The 25,750-nt window shown below is 34.8% G+C and overlaps 1 protein-coding gene across 1 annotated transcript; it reads left to right on the top strand.

Moving 5' to 3' along the window:
- The first annotated feature begins 319 nt into the window (after nt 1-319).
- On the top strand, nt 320-970 carry LOC127118786 (probable histone H2B.1). Its single transcript, XM_051049040.1, has one exon. The coding sequence runs from the start codon at nt 392-394 to the stop codon at nt 836-838; it is 447 nt and encodes a 148-aa protein (XP_050904997.1). The 5' UTR covers nt 320-391; the 3' UTR covers nt 839-970.
- The last annotated feature ends 24,780 nt before the right edge of the window (nt 971-25,750 follow it).

Here is a 25,750-nt window from a genome sequence, read left to right as displayed (position 1 = left end):
CACTCTTAATTCATATTCTTTTTTCTCTAAATTATAAGTAACTCCATTCATGTCATTTTAAAAAAAAACAAAAATTTATAAGCCATTCAATAATTATTTTTAATTTAATATTAATACTTAAACAATTAGTACAAATTAAATATACAACTAAAGACCTTTAAACTCACTATTAAACTCGCGTACTAAATAATCGTGACCATCTATCGTCACGTTCCAATGAAAACCAACGTAAAGGACTACCACGTCATCGATCCGCGTATAAGCACACAAGCCAATAGCAGCGCAAAAACCTTCTTATATATAAATCACCGCCACATTCGTTACTACCAAACTCAGAAGTCAGAACTAATTCCTAAATTTTTTCTCAAGTTTCAAATTATCAATTGCTTCAATGGCGCCAAAGGGAGAGAAGAAGCCCGCGGAGAAGAAACCTGTAGAGGAGAAGAAGTCCACCGTAGCAGAGAAAGCTCCGGCTGAGAAGAAGCCAAAGGCCGGAAAGAAGCTACCTAAGGATGGTGATGCAGCCGCCGGAGACAAGAAAAAGAAGAGAAACAAGAAGAGCGTAGAGACGTACAAGATCTACATCTTCAAAGTTCTGAAGCAAGTTCACCCTGACATTGGTATCTCAAGCAAGGCCATGGGTATCATGAACAGTTTCATCAACGACATTTTCGAGAAGCTTGCGGCTGAATCTTCAAGACTCGCAAGATACAACAAGAAGCCAACGATAACTTCAAGGGAAATTCAGACTGCGGTTAGGCTTGTTCTTCCCGGAGAATTGGCCAAACATGCCGTCTCTGAAGGAACAAAAGCTGTGACTAAGTTTACCAGTTCTTGAATGTACCTTTTATAGGCTTGTTTTTGAAGTGGTTTAGGATAAAGTTTATTTCTCTTGGCATCAATTAGATCTGAATTAGCGTGTAATTTTTTTATAAAAATCTAATGATAATCTTGTGTACGGATTGATATATGTCATTTGTTTTTATCTAGTGCTCAGTTTAATAGTAGTGCATGATTTATTTTGTGCTTTGCAATTGGATAAGATTGGTTTGTTTGATTATTAAGGTTGTTTGTTGTTTTTTATTTGACTAAGGTCAACTAACCATCTTTAACTGAGATTAGAGATTCAGACAAACGAAAAGTTCAAATTTTTATGGTTTTGTGTATGACGGACTTAATATTTATTACAACAAACCCTGGCGTACATTTGTTCAGCATGTCATGTGTGAGCGAGACCGTAACCAAAGGATAAAAAACGTTGGTGATGATTGACAACAGTAGTATAGAAACGACGGTTGGCCGGCGACAGCAAGGTGGTGATGGTCAAACTCACAGCAAGAAAGTGGTGAAGAGGTTCGTGTATGTCATCTTTTCTCATCTGTTTTTTTTAAAGTAATGGGTGGACACGTGGCATTATCTAAATGATCTGATTTATCAAGCAGTTAAAAATTGTTGTAAGGCTGTCTAATGTTTATGCTCTTAAGCCAGAGAATTCGTTGAATTAAGATGGTGTGTTGTGAGAAATTAGTGTTATAATTGATTATTATATTTTGGTAATCGATTATAGTATTGTAATCGATTATCACTAAGTTAACTTTGTTTTGTTCAAAAAGTTGTATCGGTTACAAGTTTTGCGTAACCAAATACAAGTCTGTAGTTCCGGTCTTTTTAATTTATTACTTGTATCATGGTACACTTTAAGAAGTTTAATGCAAATGTGAATGTGCATTCTCATCCTCAATTGTACTCTATAATTCTCTCTCTCACTCTCTCCCTCTCCACATTCATTTACTCCATTTTCACCAACCTTGTGTTTCTAAGTTCTAATATTTGACATCAAGAACCTGGTTCGATCCACTAAACACCTAGTGTGCAACTTGAATTCAGTATCCAATAAAAGAATCCTTTCAAACTTACTCATCCTTTTTACGAAGAACTACGACAATGATGCAAACAAATGAAGGTGTTGTTTGGCTACCAAGATGTTCTTGAAGTGATTGAGAATGGTGTGTATCCTCTTGTCAAAGGTGCAACTGATTCACAATGAGCAATGCATAAGGAAGAAAAAAAGAAAGATTTCGAGGCGTTGTTTTGTATCCATCAATGTATGGATACAAACAACTTTGAAAAAGTTGGTGCTTGCGAATTATCGAAGCGAGTGTGAGAAATCTTGGAGAAGGCATACACATGGTCTTCCAAGGCGAAGGTGATGAGCTTACAAATTCACTAACCTTAGAAAAACTAGGAACTAGAAGACACATTTTATTAATACTAGAGTGACCTAAACGTTAATGTGTAAGTCTTGGATAAGCAATAAAAGCACATGCTACCAATGGTGATGGATGATATAATCCTTCAGACTCACTTCATGTTCCAATCGTCCATCATGTACGTCGATCCTAAACATAAACAGATTTATCAATAAATATAACTAAACAATCAAGAGTACGAGTGAGCTTTTTAACATATATTAGATTGAAAAGGCAACCAGAAATATAGAGGACAAAATCTAAATATAAGTTTGGAAATGAGTGTTGTCATACCCTAAAATTTACCATACCCTTCACAATGTTCACCTAGGTCATTAACCCTAATCATATGCATACTTTCATGGTCATTCATTTCATTTGCATAAGCATTGGTTTAATACAAGAGGACAAGTATTTTGGATTCAAAGAATGTTTGTTTGCACCTGGTGGAAGCTAGGGTTTCCTAGCAACTTGAAGATGCTCAGTCAGTCAAAACCCTAATTGGTGGCATCTTTGGTCCTTGTGGGTGTGCTTGGAGTTGATGATTCATCCGTGACTTCTTGAAGCAAAACCCTAATTTCGGTTACAATTGCGTATGGATACTTCTAACCCAAATTTCATTTGGGACACAACCTTTCATTTGTGCGTGGTTCATTTGCTTGTTCAAGTTCTAGTCAAGGCTTCTTGCCTTTGGTTCACCAGGAGATCTTATTGGTTGGATTGGGTCCATTTCAAGTCCCATCATTCCATCTATTCATCTCATATAGTCATTATCATTCTTGATGGTTCACCCATTGGTCTTTAGTCTATTCAAGTTCATTCAATCATAGGGTGCATACATTCATTTCCATGGTTAAGATCTTGGTGCCTTGGGCGTGGTTCATTGGATAGTCAGTCAAGTCTTCAATTTAATTGCATCAATGACCATTTCAATCCATTCAATACTTCACTTCAATCATATCATATTCTTTTCATCACAAGTATTCATGTTCATTACAAAGGTTACATTTTTTGGCCAAATTTGGTTATAATTGACTTTTGGTCAACAATTGACTTTTTGGTCAACTCATCCGTTTTTGATCCCCTAATACTTGTTTTTATGCATTGCATCAAGTTTCATCCTAAGATCATTGGTTCATTTGGTTTTTGCTTGGTTTTGAGGTTGGTCCATTTCTTGGTCAATTCCTTATTCTGACCAACTTTTGGACCAAGGAACTTGGTTAATTCCTTGGTCTGACCGACTTTTGGACCAAGGAACTTGGTCCATGACCAGGTCCAAAACTTGGTCGGACCAACAAACAGGCCAACATTTGGACCTACACTTTTTCAAATTTCAAGCCTTTGTTCATTAAGTTTTTCCATCAATCCATAACCACAAATGTCATATATTCAAAATCATGTTCAACCATACATTTCCAATTACGTGAACCATTATTTCATTACACACATAAACCATTACAATTCCAATCTCAAATTCCATCATTTCATACAAAAATTCTATACATTTTTCAATTCCAAAATCACATACAATTTCTACTATTTCATTACATCCATAAACTTTACATTTAATTCCCGAAGGTGTGAAAAACACAAGAAATAGGGGTCTGAATTGGGTTTTTAAAAGCAAAAGCTATATGTCGATACATAGAAGAAACATTTTCCTATGCGTCGACACATATGAGTTACAGGTCGACACATGTACCTCATTTTTAAAGCCTGTAGCTTCTGTTTGATGTACCGATTGTATATGTCGACACATGACCTATACAGGTCGATACATGCATCGAACGAGTCGACACATGACTTATATAGGTCGACACATGCATCAAAAATCTTGAAAATTTGCATTATTTTCAAAACCTCTTGCACTCCTTTTGCTTCCAACTTGCATACATATATATACTTCATGCATGAATCATTTCTAGTAAGGTTCTAGAGTAAACCTACATTAAATCGACATTTCAAAGAGTTCTCGTCATCTTCAAACTTATTTTATGCATACACATAAACAACCTACGCATAATCATTCTTTGTTTGGGTGCCATCTAAAATCGCTTGATAACATCCAATTTAGGTCGTTGAATTGTAAATCAGGTTGGGATCTTTGAGGGTTTCAAATAAGAAAACCAATTTGGGATTTTCCTTCAAGATCAATTAGGGATTTGAAGGTTTTGGAAAAAGTTACGCAATTTGGATCTGATCGAGTGAAGGATTTAAAGAGAAAAATGTTCTTACAAAGGAGTAGCGTGAGGCGATGGATCATATTGGTAAATCTTGGGTTACAACAATTCAAAATTTGGATTATATCAAGTGAAGGCTTTGAAGAACAAAAGATTCTTGCAAAGGAGTAGCGTGAGATGATGAATCAAATTGGTATTGTTAGGCATTTTTCAATATTAACATCATTTATGTGAGTGATGTTTTATTGATGATCTTATCTAAGCAAACGCCTATGTGTATTATATTGGTATATGTGTGATATAATATACTTCTCATGGATTGCTATGTCTCTTTTGTTGTTGTAAAAGGGGGAGAATCATTTGCAAGATGAAGTTGGGATGCATACATTCAGGGGGAGCCTTCATGAGGACACTAAACACATCGTCTCAAGTTTTACCATCATCAAAAAGGGGGAGTATGTGAGTGTAACTCTCTATTAGATGTAATTTGTATGATGTCAAAACTAGGATACTCTAGATTTTATGCATATTGGACGGTATCCTCCAAGTCTCAATGTGCATCTTAGCATTAGGAAGCATAAAAATATTTTGAAATGAATTGAAAAATGTTTCATGCATCAAAAATAAGTTTTTATGGGCAAAACAATCTATTTGTCAACACATACATGCTTTAGGTTAACACATAGAAGAAAAAGTTTCCTATATGTCGAGACATCCAATTTTCAGGTCGACTCATGTAACTCATTTTTAAAGCATGTAGCCTTTGTTTGATGTGTCGACTGCATGTGTCGACTCATGACCTATACATGTCGACACATGACCTAAACAAGTTGACACATGCATCAAACATGTCGACACATGACTTACATAGGTCGACACAAGCAACACATTTTTCCAAAAATTCATGATTTTTTCAATTTTTTTGCATTCCTTTTGCCTTCAAACATGTGTGCATAGAAATACTTCATACATGCATCATTTCTAATAAGGTTCTAGAGTAAACTTATATGAAATCGAGATTTCAAAGTGTTCTCATCATCTTCAACCTCATTATATGCATACACATAAACAAACTACACATAATCATTCTTTGTTTGGGTGTCATCTAGAATCGGTTGATAATGTCCAATTTAGGTTGATTGAATTATAAAATGGGATGAAATAACTTCCACTTGAGGGAGAACATAATGGATGGACTCACATTTGAGAGAGATATTTTTGAGAAAGAAGTGTGAGCTATGTTGAGAAACAAGTGTGAGTTCTAAGTCCCTCATTGCTTAGAAAAGTGGAGGTTGAACATCTAATGCATGAATGTATGAGAGTCACGAATATGACAAGTGTTCTTTGTTAGTGGATCCTCAATGCAAGTGAAGGAAGACATATCCAATCATACTTGATCGTATATTTACATTACTATATAATTTTTACTGTATACTAACTTTTACTTGTGCAATAAATTATGCAACAAATCATATCAATTTGTATGATTGTTTCAATTCCTTATTCTCTTTATTGCCTTGACTTATTTATCTTAATTATCAGTTTTTCTGATATGTTGTTCATATGTGATTATTTTTTACTATGTGTAATCGTTTGATTTTATCATATGTGCATAGCATATCTGATTGCATTACGATCATCAAAATATTTTCATTTGCATCAAGATATTTATTTGCAACATTTTTATTCACATTATTTTTTTCCATTATAATCATTTTTCCATTAAAATTGATTGATTATTAAAAAAATTCACGACTTTTGTGTAGTTTTTCATTATTTTTGTGTTGAATGATTCAAGATAGAGAATTTCATGACTTGAGTTAAGAAATCATCTTAGGTTTGTAATTTGAGTCACATGAATCCTTGAATTGAGTCAAATAAACTCATTTGCAAAAATGTTTTAGTTCAAGATATTTGACTTAAGTCACATACTCTCTTGAATTGAGTCAAGGTAAACATTGCAAAGATTTTAAAACTCATGACTAGAATCAAAATAAGCTTGACTTGAATCAAGCTTTTTCCCCATGTTAATTTGAATCAAACTTAATCTTGACTCAAGTCAAACTTCGCGTTAAATCTCACATATAAAAAATTCTGGTATTTTTCCTCATTCATTTCTCTACCTTCCAAACCTCTCTGAACACACTGTTAGGAAAAAACAAAGCAAATATAGAGAAAAAGAGGAAGAAAATCACAACATAAGAATATAACATGAAAACTCCAAAATCAGAGAAAAAACCATGACCATTGTCAATAGACAACCAGAGAATAACGCTATGTGAAAATTATTACAATACATAATAAACCCTTAACTAACCCAGACCCCCAGTACACTCACACCCTCCAAAATAAATATTTAACTACATCTTACAACACTCTAATATAAGAGTATAAGAGAATAAAGAAAGTCAAATACAATCTTAAAGTGATTTTGACTGGTGCATCTTGGAATGAAGAACTTGAATCCTATATATAGCCTTAGACTCCATATTCCTTCACAAAATAAGCAATGTGAGACTTCAAATAACTTGTATACTATATATAGACTTGGACTCTCTCTTCATTCACAAAAATATGCGTTGTGGAACTTCTTCAACATGTATATTTTCAACCACCCCCAAAAATATCCACCTTGATTGAGAATAATACATTAGCTTTCATTGTCTCCAGCGACAATCATACTCCACCATAAAGAGTATCAATATGTATATTTTCAACCAATATCAACAATCTCCACCTTGATTGAAAATAATATATCAACTTTCATTGTCTTAACCAACAATCATACTCCACCATGAAAAGTATAATCATTTGAAGTTATACCACTCCAAGAATTTTCACATTGTCTTCACCGACAATCATAGTTAAAGTTTTTTTTTATCATACTCTCTTCTGAAAAATATATTTCATTTGAAGATAAACCACTTCAAGAATTTCACATTACAATCACCGACAATCATATACTTTATCATGAAGAATAAATTTCACTTGAAGTTAAACCACTTCAAGAATTTCACATGTCAAAAACCAGGTTGAAACTTTATGGTGTAACTTCCTTGTTGGTAGGAAGCTCTTAAACCACCGACATGATCTTTCACCTTGTGTATTCTTAATTGTATCAACACATCTTTGACTTGAATTTTCCATAAGTCAAAAAAAATATCTCATCAATTTTCTCTAGCCCAGACTGCACAACGAATTTTTTTACTGTAACTCAACAACACTTTCACAACACTATCCTTCTTTTTTGATGTGGAAGATCAGACAAAATTGTAACCGCATTGCAGACTAAAACATAGCATTTTGTCTGATCCAACGAGTTTTGGGAAATATTACTCAAGAATCAATCAAATAAAGTACCAATAATTCAAATACGGTATCAAAGTGTTTTTTCTTGTCAACAACTGGTATCAGAGTGTTTTTTTCACATCTCAACCCTGGATTGAACCAAACACTCTGATACCAGTTGTTGGGAAAAACAAACAAAATATAGCATAGAGAAAAAGAGAGGAGCACAACCACAACACATTGCCTATGAATAGGTGGAATGCTGAATTTATAAGAGAGATAACTCATTTACCTAACACCTTAAGGTTTTGGGTTGAGATGTGACGCCTCCCTCTCTTGTGGTCATGGAATATTAGTCTCATTGATGCTCCCGACTCTCCCAGACTCCCCAACAGTGGTATCAGAGTCGTAGTTCGGTTTGGAGGGAGAGCGGGAGCTAAATCCGGTGTTGGATCCTGTTATAGGATGTAGGAGACTCACACTTGCGGGGGAGAATGTTGGGTAAAAATGTGAGTGCTTAAAGTCCCACATTTCCTATGAATGAGTAGAATGTTGGATTTATATGAGAGATGACCCGTTTACCTAACATCTTAGAATTTTGGGTTGAGATGTTACGTCTCTCTCTTGTGGTCCTGAAACATTAGTCTCATTAGTGCTCGCGACTCTTTCGAACTCCCTAACACACACACTTTTAATGTCATTAAGCTCCAACATTAATATGAGTTCCAAGTTCAAATTCATGTTTCAAGCTTCAATTCGAGCATCCTTTTTCGTGTAGTTTTCATTTGGATTGTGTTCTTCATCAACATCTCAATGGACAAGAGAGCTCATTATCAATATCCACTAATTATCAATATCCACTAAAAGGAAAGAAGAATAGATGATTGAGGCCAAAACAAAAGTTTAAAGGTGAAGCTTCAAATATTCTTCCACTTGTCCCTTCATATTTTCTTTTCATTCTTCTCAAAATATGTTCGTAGTTGTACACAAAGTGACACATGATTTATGAAAATGACTATCAGAGGTTCACATATTTGTTAATTAATAAAGATAATGCACAAGATTATTTCATTACAAAGAAAGGTGTTACCTCTCTTTCTAGGTGTTTTTGAAAAACATAAACTTTAGAATTTTTTTGCTCTAAGCACGCAATTCAGACCATGTGAAGGAATTTTACAACAATGTGAAGAAAGATAATAACGGTAATGGATTGGTTTGTTGATTTAGAGGAAACTTGGTAACTTTCATTTTTCTAATAGTGCTTGGACTGGAAAATGAGGATGCAAACAATTTCATTTTTTAACATTTGTTTTGTTTCAATTTGGAGCATCATAATTTATTTTGAATTCGTAAAATTGATTATAACAAACTTTATTATTTTTTAGTATAATTGATTTTATATTTTAAATTGGTTTTATTTTAAATTTATAATTTATAAATTTTTTAATCAAAATTTGACTTTATAATATAATTTATTATTAATTCATTTTTTTAAAAGATGAATCCAAACATAAATTATCCAGGAAATATAGCATTCAATACTCTAGTTTCAACTCACAATGTCTTTATAGGATTCAACAAGTCCCTTAATTTTGATGGTGAATTATTTATTGATAACTTCATCAATTGGCCATAGATTGATATGATCTTTTAATTAAAAGTATTAGATTATGTAAATATAAAAAAATATTATTAAAGCTTATTATCAACAATTACTCAATAGTTTTTTTTGACGATTATTAGAGATACTCGTTAATTGTTGGAGATTTTTAGGGATACATTCATATATATATATATATATATATATATATATATATATATATATATATATATATATATATATATATATATATATATATATATATATATATTGTAGTCATATCGATGAGAAGACATGTCCAATATTAATCTCTCTATCAAGAAACCTTCATAAGTGATATCACCTATTTTTAATGATCCTCTCATCCGACACTCTTCTCTGACAATTTCACCCTCTTCTCTATCAATGTTAACAACTTCAAGTATATCTTATCTAACTTGAGCATCATCTTAACGAACTCATCAACATTAGCTTTAATTGTAGGGATCGTTGTAACACATCAACTTTAGTTATTTATTTTTAATTAAATTTATACTGTATTATTTTATTTATTTAAGCGATATATATGATTTATTTGAATTATTGGTACTTTATTTAATTTAATTAATATTAGAGATGTTTTAGAGTTGAGAGAAAATAGAATTTTTATTAAAATTAAGGAGTGAGGGTGGATGAAGTAAGACTTGAGGGTGTGGTGAGAGTTGTATAAATAATTAAATTTAAAGTATTATTTATTTATTTAAATCAAATAATAGAATTTGGAATAAAATAAAAAATAGTAAGATGATGGCGTGTGAGGAGATTTAAGGGGTGTGAGAGGCAATTGAGATAACTAGGTTGATTTATATAGTTAAATGGATGAGACCCTTGTACTGCACGTACAAAAAGTTAGAGACGAGGCAGAAAGAGGCAGATCTAGGAGAACTCTTAAAGAGCGAGCAATAACCCCTTAGAGTCAAAAGATTTTCATTGATCGTCAATTTCGAGGTAAGGGGAAAACTATTTGCAAATGGGTGTTTAGGCAGTCGGGTGGTGAGGGATCCTAACCCTCATAACTTTTCCTTATCAATTCCGTATTTGTGTTGTATGTTTGTGGCCAAAGGGTTTGTCTTAAACCCTTCTGATTGATTCTTGAGTAATATTGTATTGTTTACTTGAAATCTTTGTTGATACATTGCTCTTATGATAATTGGATCATGTATATAATTTATTTGTGTTGTTGATGTGATGTTGATCTGTGTTTTTGGGCGAAACTATGAACAGTCAGAAATCGGGGGGGGGGGGGGGGGGGGGGAGGTGGTGTCGTGCGGCGACGGGAGGTTGTGCCTGACCGACGGCGGTGCGATGTCGCGCCTAATTAACAACTGCGGGCGCGCGATGTAGAGGCGGAAGACCGCAATTGTAACACCCCAACTTTTAAATAGATCATATTATTTAATTATTGGTGTGAATTATTCATTATATTTGATTTTTGATGTTTTCAAAGTATAGGAGTATTTTAGTAATTTACTAATTACCGGAGATTTGAGATTTAAGCACAGATAAAATAATATTATTGAATTATTACAGATAATTAATCATATTAATTATTTTGTAATAAGATAAAATAAATTATATAGTCCTGATTAAATAATTATCAAAGTTGAATATTTATTTAATTTAAATATTTATTTAATTTATATAGTTATTTAATTTAAATATTTAATTAATTTAAATAATAATTTAATTGGTTAAATAGAAGAATGGATAATTTGTGTAATTAGATGAGACTGTGAGGTGAAAGGAGAGAAGTGGAGAGTAATTGAGTAAAAAGGGTAATTTTGAGAAAGGAGACCCATATAAATTCTAAAGCGTGAGTAGAAATTAGTTTATAGATTTTTCTAAGAGACAGAATGGTCTGGGAGAATTTTGGGAAGAGGAGTAGAATCTGAGACGAGAAACCCAATTTTTTTGCCGGAATCACCAACCTTGCTGTAAAACTAAAGTAAAAGGATGATTGTCTACTAAGGGGTGATTTTATGTCCATTGAAAATTACTCACCTAAATTACTAGTATGATCTTAATCGAGAAAGGTATAAAATTAATCATGAATTTAAAATACGACAATTCACCCTCCATCTTGTGCTTGATGTCACTTGTCCAACAATTCTCAGAGAAAGGCATAAGAGTCGCTAAACTGAACAATGTCAAAATTAGAGTCTCTCCATAAATAAGGCTGGGGTGGTGGAGCCTCACCATCTAACAAACTCTAAGCACCCACTTCTTGCAGGTTAGGCAAGACAACTTCGTCCTCAACTTTCCTTTGACGGTGAAGCTCCCAGGATGATTTTGGGGGTTATCACTCTCCCAGTGGATGGCCTGGATTTTCCCCCACCTTTTCTTCCGCTCCTCCAAGGTGATTTTCACCATTTTCTCTATAAAACAAAGCACAAAGATTACATACCATTTAAGGGTATCTATAAAAGCATCAAAATATCCAAAGCTTACTTAGGTATTCATCAAGGGATTCACCACCCTCCTACCACAACTCAATCACTATGTGATGATCCATAACCTTAAACTTATCTAGGAGGCGAACTGTCACGTCCTTTTAAAGAGTAATGTACTTATCGTCGTACCTTATTATCACCACGAGTTTCTTGGTCCATGCCAATGGATAAAGAGGGGCACCATCTTCTTTCACAATAAAGCGAGAGTCCTTTCGCCCTTTTATTCGAGCAAACTTATCCTTCAAATTCTTTTAATGATTGGACTAGGGTTTGAATGTGGGCCTTTCTAGATGGCCACCTAGGGTTAGCCAATCTCCCTTTAAAGGCATAATAGCATAAAATAAAATGAATACCCAAACAGTTGAGGGATGTCTGACCTTTCGCATACTATTTCGAAGGCACTAATACAACTCCAACTATTGGGAACCAGTTGAGAAGGTGCAATATTGACGACTCTTAGGACCTCCATATCCTTGATAAGGGGAAAGTAAAAGTAAAATTACAAAGATGAAGAGTTATAAGGAACGACCACGGTAACCCTCTCTTATGGGGAACAAACATCCAAAGCGATCATCGCTTCGTCTTTTGAAGACGGGACACCCGTCTTAGTCCAGAAGGAGGGATTATCTCCTTAGTGGCATAAGATGGTTCAATGTTCGCAGCCTCTCTAGACATGACGGAATGGACACCCATTATCTTTTTATTCCTGGGAAACAAAATAGCAACAAAAAATCACTACCACAATCACATACTAGCTTAGATCCTCTTAAAAGCCCTCAATCTCATACTAGCTTAGATCCTATTAAAAGCCCTCAATCACATACATGAGGAAGGACGATTTATAACACTCAAATACACACACAAAATACTCTAAGTATACAAAGCATCTAAACTCATATGAGTTTACTCCCTCCATAGTTAAAACACCACTGAAAATTACTAATGCCTATAGTTACCTCTACAAACATAGGAGTACCGCTCATTTTATACTTTTTCAACCATACAAATGCATCTAATATCTTATAATGATTATATAATATTTATATTTAATTTGTATTTTAATATTATTTTAGGAGTGGGGATCAATTTACTCTAAGAGTAAGTTTTTTAACTTACTCAAAATCATAACCTTTAAATTGAATCTAGTGGTTAATTAACATTTTTACTTAATTAACCATTATATTAAATTCAATTTAAATGTTATGTTTAAAGTAAGCTATTTTTTTTAATAAATTGTTCTTCATTCTTATTTTAAATATTTTAAATATTAAATTACATGTATTTTATTATATTGAATATATATATATATATATATATATATATATATATATATATATATATATATATATATATATATATATATATATATATATATGTGTGTGTGTGTGTGTGTGTGTGGTGTGTGTGTGTGTGTGTGTGTGCGTGTGTGTGTGTGTGTGTGTGTGTGTGTGTGTGTGTGTGTCTTTACATGAACAAATTTGAATTTTGGAGATAATCCTGAGCTGTCATGATAGAGTAATAATAACTTGAAAAGTCTATCTCCATTGATGAGCGCCACTTTCAAAATTGAAACCCTGCCAGCCTGGCGATCTGCGTGATACCCATTTTCATTTCTCAGCCAATCATTTATAATCCAACGGTTCATATCTTCAAATACTTCTTTCACACGGATAACCATCTAATCCAACGGCAAAACATTTATAACCTCAAATTCCGTTTAAAAACACTTGCAACAGAACAAACATGACACATCGCTATTTACCTCCCATTATTTCAAAATACCAACGAAGCAACAAGACCTTGCAAGAAATCAAGCATCTCTAGAAGAGGTAAAGGAGGAAAGGGATTGGGAAAGGGTGGAGCAAAGCGTCATCGCAAAGTTCTTAGAGATAACATTCAAGGAATTACGAAACCCGCTATTCGTCGTCTTGCTAGACGTGGTGGTATGAAGCGTATAAGTGGATTGATCTATGAAGAAACTCGTGGTGTTCTCAAGATCTTTCTTGAGAACGTTATTCGTGATGCTTTCACTTACACTGAACATGCTCGCCGCAAGACAGTTACGGCTATGGATGTTGTTTATGCACTCAAGAGGTAGGGCAGGACCCTCTATGGTTTTGGGGGTTAGGTTAGGTTAGATCTTGTTATTATTGTTAGTATAATTGGTAGTAGTTTGTTCAATCAACATCAGCTCGTTCATTTAATGTCAGCTTGTTTGAATTAAATTTTAATGAAAATTTTCTTACTTTCATTCCAATTTTATTTTATAAGTACAATTGCACTATGGGTGAAAATTTTCTTTACTATCGCTGGGAGTGTGAGTTAAAAACCACTTGATCTTTTTACACCTAAAAGTTTGTAGTATTGGGTATTATATATATATATATATATATATATATATATATATATATATATATATATATATATATAATCTACAATTTAAAAAAAACTATATTCTGTAAATTTCAATACGATTTAAAGTGGAGACATTCTCATGAGCTAACAAACGAGAGGATAAAGGACTTTCGCTAACGGCTCTTGTCCAACAAGTAAAAAGGCAGATATGTGATACATCAGTTGCAACACAATGTGAAATGGTGGAAACTCACAATAAAACTATCGAAAAACAAGTTGCACTTCACATGAGTCCATGAATGATATTAAGTTAACAAGGTTTTCTAGAATCAGATCAAACTACTCTTTAGAGTCGAGAAAATTTTACTTCGTACCCCTATGTTTAGCCTCATACCCCTACAATTCTTCAAAAATACCAATTTTACCTTTAACTGGTTTTAACCAATTTACCATTTCATTTTTACCATTCAGTTGAAACTTTTAAAAATTACACATTCAACCCTCGCACCGGAACTCCTGGAAAAAGACTTCCGATATATATTTTTTCCAAACCGGAAGACTTCACAAAAGACATCCGGAATACACCAAGTAGTGAATCGGAAGTCTTCACGAAAGAGTTCCGGTTCTTTAAGAAAAAAGACATGTTCCGGAACACTTCTTGAAAGAGTTTCGGTAAACAAAGTGACACATACCGGAACTCTTTGAAGAAGTCTTCCGGTTTGTGTATTATGTGTTCCGGAACTCTTTTTTGAAGACTTCCGATTTTTTTTTTTTTTAATTTAAATTTTTTTATTGTGCGAGAATGGAAAATTTTCCCCAAATATGTGTAGATACTTCTGATGCGTTTATAACGACTGAAAGATTTGGTACACGAGAAGAGGTGATAAGATGGATTAAAGAGGTTGAAATCGATAATAAAGTAACTGTTATTATCAGTCGTTCAGATACTGAAACAGGGAAGAGAGGGAGAAGTAACAAATTAATATTTGGTTGTGATAAAGGTGGGAAACACAAGAGTACTGATAGTGGAACCCAAAGTGCGTCCAAGAAATGTGGAAACCCATTTAAAATCAGGTCGACTCCGGCGAAAGATGGGTCTGGTTGGAAGATTGATGTAAAATGTGGGTTACATAATCATGGTTTACCTGATAGATTAGAAGGTCATTCCTTTATTGGTAGGTTGACCACATATGAGAAGCAACATGTCGCTGATTTGACAAAGAGACATGTACCACCTAGACACATATTGCTTTCCATGCAAGACCAAGATCCTGAGAATGTCACTCGGATTACGCAAGTATACAAGGATAAAAGTGTGATACAAAAAGAGATAAGAGGTCCTAGAAGTGAGATACAACATTTGTTTAAGCTTATTAAGGATGCAGGCTATGTGTATTGGAGTAGAAAAAAAGGATGACTCGGAAGTTGTGAGAGAGATATTTTGGGCCCATCCTGATTCAGTTAAGTTGTTGAGTATTTTTCTGATTGTGTTAGTTATGGATAGCACCTACAAGACAAACAAATATAGACAACCTTTGTTTGAAATTGTTGGCGTGACATCAACCGAGTTGACTTTTGCTGTTGCATTTGCGTATATGGAGTCTGAGCAGACAGAGAATTTTTGTTGGGTATTGGAGAAACTAAAAGAGTTGTTTGTGAAGAAAGACTTGTGAGAGAGATATTTTGAGCCCATCCTGATTCAGTTAAGTTGTTGAGTATTTTTCCGATTGTGTTAGTTATGGATAGCACCTACAAGACAAACAAATATAGACAACCTTTGTTTGAAATTGTTGGCGTGACATCAACCGAGTTGACTTTTGCTGTTGCATTTGCGTATATGGAGTCTGAGCAGACAGAGAATTTTTGTTGGGTATTGGAGAAACTAAAAGAGTTGTTTGTGAAGAAAGACTTGTGTCCACAAGTGATTTTGACAGATAGAGATCTTGCTTTGATGAAAGCAATTGAAATTGTGTTTCCCAGGTCGATTAATTTTCTATGTAGATTTGACATTAACAAAAACGTTGGTGCCAAATGCAAACAACATATGGTGAATGACTTGTAAAATACGATAAACACATTATGGATGAAAGTTGTTTGGGATAGTGATGAGGTTGAGTATGGTCAACGGTTGCATCAACTTGAGCAAGCATGTGTTGATTATAGTGGATTTATGAATTACGTGAAAGACACATGGTTGACTCCACATAAACATAGATTTGTTGGAGCATGGATTAATCGAGTGCTACATTTGGGTAACACAATGACTAATCGGTACGTCTTATAATTTTTTATGTGTTTTTCTTATATGTGATATTTTTTCTATGTATTTTTTATGTGTTATTTTCAATATTTTTAGGGTTGAATCTGCTCATTGGAAGTTAAAGCAGATGTTAGGAAACAATATAGGTGACATGGTCAAATGTTGGGAAACTATGAATAACAACTTGAGGTTACAACTGGGAAACATTAGAGCTTATTTTCAAAAGAGTTTTTACGAAGTTGAGCACGCGTACATAAGTCCCTTTTATGGTTATTTGCGTGGTTCCGTATCTCGAGCTGCTTTGAGACGTATTGCTGAAGAGTTATTAAGAGTTGATTATGTTGGAACTAACATGCAAATATGTGGTTGTACTCTTAGAACATCTTATGGGTTACCTTGTGCTTGTGAGTTAGGAAGATACGCACTAGGTGGTATACCGATACCCATAGATGATGTTCATGTTCATTGGAGGAAACTAACTATGGAAGTTGAGTTAGAGGTAGGTGCAGATGATGGATCAGAGGTGGATATGACTTGTGCAATGGATGAATTGTGGAAACGATTTAGGTCATTAGATATTATTGGGAAAAGGGCATTAAAGAGTAGGGTATGTGAACTAGCATACCCAACACCGACTCCATTGTATCCACCACCCGAGAAACTAAAAACCAAAGGAGGAGTGAAGAAGAAAGGAAAAAAAACTAGCAAAATATGATGTTTATAGGGACCTTTCGTATCATGAGTATGTTGATAAGGCATATCAATCTTCACAAAGGCAATCTCAACCATCACAGACTTCGAAGAAGTTAAAATTATCAAAGAAGAAACCACAATTCACTCTTCAATTTCCTAATCATATTAGGTCATACATTGAAGATGTAGTTAATGTTGAATCAGATGGTAATTGTGGATTTAGAGTCATTGCATCATTGCATGGATATGGTGAGGATGGTTGGCCAATGGTTCGCAGAGAGTTGGGTTTGGAAATGATAGACAAGGATATGTCAACTTTGTATGACAATTTATTTTCTAATCGGTTGTCAGAAGTGAGAGAATCTTTGATGATAGAATCCTTTGGTTCATAGCCACCTGAAAAATGGTTGACTCTACCAGATATGGGTTACTTGATAGAGAATCACTATAATGTTGTACTTGTCTGTTTAGGAAATCCGTGCATGACTTTCTTTCCTATGACAAGTTCACATTCACCAAATGTCTCTATTTATTGCATTGGTTTTGTTAACCAAAATCATTGGGTTTAGGTACGTATTTTGTATGACAAGTTATTTTATATGATTTAGCCACCTGAAAAATGGTTAACTCTACCAGATATGGGTTACTTGATAGCGAATCGCTATAATGTTGTACTTGTTTGTTTAGGAAATCCGTGCATGACTTTCTTTCCTATGACAAGTTCATATTCACCAATTGTCTCTAGGAAAGAAAGTCATGCACGGATTTCCTAAATATACAAGTACAACATTATAGCGATTCGCTATCAAGTAACCCATATCTGGTAGAGTCAACCATTTTTCAGGTGGCTATGAACCAAAGGATTCTATCATCAAAATGTCTCTATTTATTGCATTGGTTTTGTTAACCAAAATCATTGGGTTCAGGTACGTATTTTGTGAGACAAGTTATTTTATATGATTTAGTATTTTAATTATTTCACTTAATATTTTATATGACTTAATATTTTAATTATTTCACTTTATCAGGTTAACATGAAAGAGGGGTTTCCGTTGCCACCAGTCACATTAGATTGGAAGAAGTTTCGTTCTCATACAACAACGACTTGGATGTTAGAATTTGCAGGATGTCTACAACATTGGCAATTACTTACGCCTATATTAGCATGAATATGTACTCAAAACATGAATATGTAATCAAAACATGAATTTTATATTATGTCTATTATATTCAGTTCTAAAACTTAATACATAAATCAATGTGAACGAGAAATATGCAAAGCTTCAAATAAATCAGTAAACTGTGGATCTTCCTCTTCGGTATTAACCTGACTCAGATAACGATGAATCAATGTAGATACACGAGCCCAATCAGGATCAGATGGTCCAGCGTCATATACAAGAATTGGTACCTCTCTTGGATCGTCACGATGGCGAGGGACCAACCGTGGATGCGAAACACAATAATACCACTCCAGATAACCATCTTCTACATCAGATGGAGTGGTGGCCAGTGTAGTTGGACGGATCACAACGATAACGCTCTGATGGTAACCAATCCAATCAACATCAATATCAGTCGCCATCATACAATCAAGAGGTGGGGATGGAACATACTGCCTATACCTGAACTGACGTAAACATTTGTCAGGCAAGTATGGAACAACCGTGTCACCCCACTTCAAACACCCCCTGTAGAGACATAACTCATCAAACTGACGCCATGCTCTATGATCCTCAAATGGATGCCATATGACGTCGGCAGGTGTCAGCTCGTCCAAAATAGGTCGTAAATCATCAACCTTCAAGACTCCTTGCCTATAGGACCATCTCATCGCTCGAGGAAGACCACAGTTATCAGCTGGTTTCCAATTCTCCCCTCTTTTTCCAACAGTTGGAAAGTACTCGTGAATCCAACATTGTTACAAAATAAAAACATAATAAATAAAATAAATTAAGTTAGCATATTTTATAAAATGAATTCAACACTTAATAAACAAAATTAAATTATATACCTGTAGGAGAGTAGGATATCCACCGAGTTGTTTGCAACTGAACATGGACGCATCTCCAAGATATTTGTATAGGGTAACTAGTGCAGTTGCTCCCCAACTATATCCCGAACATCTATCTAAGTCCGTAAATAGTAGGAGGTATCATGCCTCTACAAGTGTAAAGGTCTTATCGGCAAAAATGGTGGAACCCACCAACATCAGCAAATATGCTCTGGTCGCATATGCCCAGCTGGAAGCAACTCTATGTGTACGAATAAATCGTATAACCACTCCAACTTATAATACGAACCCCTGCAGCTACAAACATGTGATTGTGCCTCACCTTGTGACACTCCTAAGTAGTCAACAACAAGTTCAACAACTACCTCTTTCGTGACATCCTGAGGACTCCAGAAGATACCCCTGATGGGCAAGTGAAGCAGACATGAGACATCATCCAAAGTAATGCTCATTTCACCAAACGACATGTGAAATGAAGATGTCTCTAGATGCCATCTTTCCACAAATGCAGAGACAAGATTTGTATCTATCTTGTTCATACTAGTTCTCTGAAGTGAAGATAAACCAGATCTAGATACCCAACTCTCCACCTGTTATGGAAGAGCCAGTGAAACCCTAGATGTCAGCTTTAATCCATGTCCAACAACCTTTAACTCTTTCTTTGGACCTCTTTCCTAAAAACAATTAAAAGACATATTATAAAACACAATATAAAATATTCAACTTTATTCATTTCCAAATATATCTCGTTTATTTACCTCACCGAACCATAAATGGCGAGCAACATGATGCTCGTACTTCACCAAAAGAGACGTATCGTACGACCCTCCTAGATATCCAACCGACTCAGCTGCAGATGAAGATGCGCCCCAACCTAAAGTGCGGTCTGGAATCCTACCATCTGCACCTCGTCTTCGAACCACTACAAAAAATATTATAAAAATTATTAAAAATTAAAAATATTAAAAAAATTAAAAATTAAAAAAAAACGCACCGGAACACTTCAAAGAAGAGTTCCAGTGTGGAAAAATAAAAGGTTGACTACCAGAACACTTCTTAAAAGAGTTCCGGTTTAGTTCATCCAAATCGGAAGTCTTTAAGAAAGAGTTCCGGTATACAGCCAACCAAACCGGAAGACTTTCTAAAAGACTTCCGGTTCAATGCCCCCAAAATGCAGCGAACCGGAAGACTTTAGATAAGTGTTCCAGAATACAACATGTGAACCGGAAGACTTACTCCGGTTTACAATGCTAAAAAATCCAAAAACGTGTGTTCCGGAAGTCTTCAAGCGCAAATGGGAAAAACTTCCATTTCTGAAAAATATACCCTATTTATATGAGGGTATTTTGGTCAAAAAAAATTATTTGTAGGGGTGTGGGTACAATTGTAGGGGTACGAGATAAAGTTTTCTAGAGTGGATAACATGTTTACCAACAAGTTATTGAAAGTATCCAGAGGAATTATAATTATGTCAACCTAAATACAAAGGGGGAGGTGTTGAAATCAGTTGTATTAGAGGATTTCAAAATGATCAAACAAGTTATGGCCGATTTTTTTTTGACTTTTTTTATAATTAATTTTTATAACGATATATAATTTTGTGTAATTTTTTTAATAAAAAAATAGAATAAAAATTTGGTTTAAATAGTTATTTTAAGTATTTTATTAAAATTTTGTTTAGATATCAAAATTTAAAAAAATTACTTAACTTTGAAGATATTACCTTTTTATAAAAATTATTTTTAAAGTATATATATTTTTTAATTGTAATTTTGATTATATTTTAATTTTCAATATATATTTATATTATAGGATATCAAAATTTGTTATTCGATTTAGAAAAAATGAATATAAAAAAATGATTTTTTTTATCCGAATAATCCAGTTTTTCGAAAATTATCCACATTTAAAATAATTTTTCAAACTATCCTACATTGAAGTACTTGTGCTAGTTCAATTTGTGATTGCCTTTTAATTTACAGAGGAGACGCCCATTGAATTGACTTCTGCACCTAGTGTTGTCAATCCAATTGACGGTTATGTGTTAGATTTAAGAGGTGACGTCAATTGGTCTGTCACCTATGTGTGTTGTGTAATTTTTTTTGAAAAATAATGAACATTTTATATAAAAACCGATAACATACCAATTGATATTAATATTAATATACGTTTACATGTGAATATGAAAAATACTAATGTCGTTGACCGAGATGATCCAACCGACCTCTGGTTCCACATCCCCTAATTATTCGAACGCATGACCCTAGCCCACGTTGATGATTCATCCCATGTGTTTGAGAATTTGAGGATCCAGGAACATCACCATCACGTGCAGGAGATTCCCTAAGATATTCAGACAAATCCATGAAGTCCTGCGTATGTAATGAAGCGTTGTCGCCATAGCTGAGTTTGTGACCCATGCTATAGTAGTTAGGATGTGTTTGGGTTATTTGAGGGAGACCAGGAGGATTAAAGGGCGAAATTGGTATGAATGATACGTCGATGAAAGGTTGAAATGATTGTTGTGACGTTTGGTAGCCATATGGTTGTTGCATGTTTTGGTTGTGATGTTTGGGCTTCTTGCCTATAGCAGGAGGGACGGTTGGTGCTAAATGTTTGGTGAGTGCTTTGGCTAAGAGAACTATGGTATGGTGATGTGTTGGGTGCATATCGATGTTAGGTGTCTTGATGATGAACTTCTTGTTGGTGGTGGTATGAGGCATGCTCTTGGTATTGTGGTTGCGTGTTTAGCATGTTAAGGTCATTGATTTGTCTGTTTGCGGGCTGATAATTTTGATGGGTAGGGCGTTGTGTGTAACCGGTTTGGTAATACTATGGGGGATTAAATGTTGAACCTTCTTGTGTGTAAGTGACCTGCTGCGGATCATATAGCTACATATCCTCGGCGAGGAACTAAAATCCAACCGATATGTACCAAGCCATATAATTACGAGTTGGTTTTTCTTCGGTTGGCATCATAATGTCACTTAAGACATGGTCTTATCGGTGCTTCCATTTTCGACACTCAGATCTAGCGAAGCCTTGCCAAGGGTTAAAGTTTCATTGGTCGTTAACTCTTCGTAGATGTCATTCTCTGAGGTTTATCGGGGGATCTAGGATATGTTGAAGCATATCGAACTGCAATTTAACACAGTCACTATGGTGCATCTCCACAGTGGTGAACCTGATGATCGATGTGCATGCAGTCCAAACGGGTGCATCTTGTTCGTTGATTTCATGTTCATGATCCAAGTTTTAGATATGGACGTCAAATGAACTGAATTGGGAAAATATATTAGATTATAAAATGGGTGATATTAAAAACAAATTATTATGAATTAATTCGGTTAATGGAAATACATATGCTGGTCGAAGGTGATCTAAGAGATTGCGATACTGGGTAATACAATGTTAGGACATATGTTGTAACTCATACCACGAGCCAACTATCTGCACCAAAAAAGTAAATATATTATTTAGAGATGGTAATTGGTAAAGTAAGTAAATATAGTTATCTTTGTGTTCATTTTTACACAAAGAGCTATACAGATAGGCCAAACAAGTGGACCCCCAACTATAACTTCTTATTTTATCTACATGTCTTAATAAGGGTAAATACATAATATGCATACTATAACCACTACCTCCGAAAAATAAAAATAAACCAATTAAAAGCATAATATAACACCTAGTTTTTATTATTCGAGCTTCTTTGGTAGAATTTTCATCTAACTGTAAATTGTTATAATATACCTCAAGGCGTGAAATAAGTACACCTTGACCTCTCGAGTTATCTCTAACAAGTCGGCACCCAAGAGTTCCATGCAGATTGAATTCACATAGTTGGTTTTTCCATTTACCGTTTTATCCTCGATAGGCATCCCCAATAACATGTACACATCTTCTAACGTTATTGTACATTCACCGGTTGGAGACCGGAATGTGTGTGTCTCGGGACGCCATCTTTCACATAAAGCTAGAATAAACTTATTATCAACCGACCAAGACATGATTTTGCTGACATGTCCAAAACCGACGAGGTCGACATAAGGTTGAATCAACTCGTCGATGATAACAAATTCGTGGACACGAGTATGAAACCTAGAAACATCCTAAAAATAAATAACAAAATAAGTTTTTCATAAAAACATGTGTTAGAAAAATATAAGAAAATATATTTTTCGGTTAACACTTACATAAGCCGCTATGTTGGCGACAGTTCCTCTATGTGATTCACCCATAGTGAGTACAGACATTTTTTCATAGTGTTGCAGATGAAGAAATATTGGTTACTTATGAAAATATGAGAGATAAACGTGAAGAAGTGTTGGCTGATGATGAAGAAGTGTTGGTTCCTATGTCTATTTATAATGAAAAACATGTACTAGTGCCCATGCTAGAAATAAATGTGTCGCCATCTCAATTGGCGACCACATATAACATTTACATGCTAGCACCATCTCAATTGGCGACTTCTTAGGTGTCTGGCTGCATGGCTATGTCGTGGCAAATCTTCCATGCATGGTCTTGTCAATAGGTTGCATGTCTATGACGTGCAATGCAGAACCTCAAGGGCATGCACAGAAGGTGCCAAACTGACTGGCGGCCATGTATAAATTTCCACAGCAATCGCCAATTAGATTGGTGAGTGTTCTTCCATGCATGGTCTTGTCACGTTCTATTAATGCTCATACTCTTACTCAAACCAACATTAGTTCATATTCTTACTCAAACCAACATAACTTCATTGTCAAACCAACACAAATTCATTATCATACTATGTCATTTGCACCCAAATATATTATCAATGTTCACTACAATGGTGAGACATATGACTCTGATGTATACAGGTTTAGTTTTCGAAACACCGAAACTGTCTAATTTATAATCAAGAGAAATTCAAATTTCTTGCATTTGAAAAAATGAATAGAAACCTATTTATGATCTTGTCCTGTGTCACAAGTCACATACTAGAATCCAATTTATTTCGAAAACAATCAATGTAAGTTTTACCAGCCAAAAGTGCGAGACGATGAAAATGTTGAATATATGTTTATTAGTCACGAACATTCTGGTTTCAACTCTATTGAGTTATATATTAGTCTCTAATAAACTATACCATCTCATATAACAGATTAAGCTGAATCTGATGAATTTGAAGTAGAAGACTTAGATGAAGTCGATGCCGAAGCGGAAGTCAACGTCGTTGATGACGAAGAAGAAGAAAGCAAGACACATGTCGATCATATGTTGAACACCAACATCGAAGATGACGATCATCGATCATCATTACCTCTAAGTCATGTATATCATCTGCCTCAACATATGACAAACATGGACTTGCATGACAATGATACATCCAACAATATTTTTTATAACCCGTATATGCAGTCAGAGGGTGAGTTAAAAGTGGGAGACATGTCTCGCACTAAAGAAAATGTGTGCGAGCTATCAAAAAATTTCACATAGATAACTATGCTGATTTCAATGTGAAACGCACTGATTCGAGAAGGCATGTCATTGAATGTCGTAACGTTCTTTGTAGGTTTTGGATGGCTACGTCTCACAGGAAGAGTAGCGATTCTTGGTAGATGGCTTCTATAAACCCATCTCACAGTTCCATTGCCACTAATATTGTACAGGATCACCGAAAATTAAGCGTTGAATCTATATGTCAAGACATTTTTCCGCTTGTTAACAAAGACCCATCAGTGAAGGTGAGTATAATAATATCTCATATCATCACACAATATAATTATATTCCCTCGTATGAGAAAGCATGGATTACAAGGACAAAGGTTGTTAAACAGGTATTCGAGAATTGGGAGGATTTATACACACAGTTACCACAATTTTTATGGGCACTTAACACATAAGTACGGGGAACTATTGCAATTATGGAGACATTGCCAGCATTTACGCCAGATAGAACTTGTGTCGGTGGAAATAGAATATTTCACCGACTCTTTTGGGTGTTTCAACCATGCATCAAAGGTTTCGCATTCTGCAAACCTATTATTCAAATTGATGGAAGATGGTTATACAGAAAATACAAGGGCACCTTGCTTATGGCTGTTGCACAAGACGACAACAATAATGTCTTTCCCATTTCCCTTGCTCTGGTTGAAGGTGAAACCACTGGTGGTTGGGTTTCTTCCTTAGTCATTTTAGAACACATGTCGCTCCACAAGCCAATCTCTGTTTGATTTCAGACAGACATGATGCTATTGAGAGTGCTTACAATAACCATGATAACGAATGGCATAATCCTCATTCTACCCATGTCTATTGCATTAGACATATCACACAAAACTTCATATGTGCAATCAAAGACAAGAACCTTCATAAAAAAGTTGGTGAATATAAGGTATGCTCTAACTCAACCGTCATTTCAACACTACTGTGACGAAATTAGGTTGTCAAATACAAATGTAGGAAGGTGGATGGATAACATACCATTGGAGTAGTGAACATGGGCATTTGATGGAGGATGTCGATGGGGCCACGTGATAACAAACCTTGTGGAATGCATGAACAACATATTCAAAGGCATTAGAAATCTACCAGTAACCGCATTGGTGAGAATAACCTATTTTAGATTGACATCACCCTTCGCAGCCAG

Source organism: Lathyrus oleraceus, chromosome 2, assembly GCF_024323335.1.
Source record: "Lathyrus oleraceus cultivar Zhongwan6 chromosome 2, CAAS_Psat_ZW6_1.0, whole genome shotgun sequence".
Lineage (NCBI taxonomy): Eukaryota > Viridiplantae > Streptophyta > Magnoliopsida > Fabales > Fabaceae > Lathyrus > Lathyrus oleraceus.
This window is presented reverse-complemented; position numbering and strand designations above follow the sequence as displayed.

What these genes read in the sequence shown, in the direction of transcription:
- LOC127118786 (XM_051049040.1), top strand. Translation starts at nt 392, where the DNA reads ATGGCGCCAAAGGGAGAGAAGAAGCCCGCGGAGAAGAAACCTGTAGAG.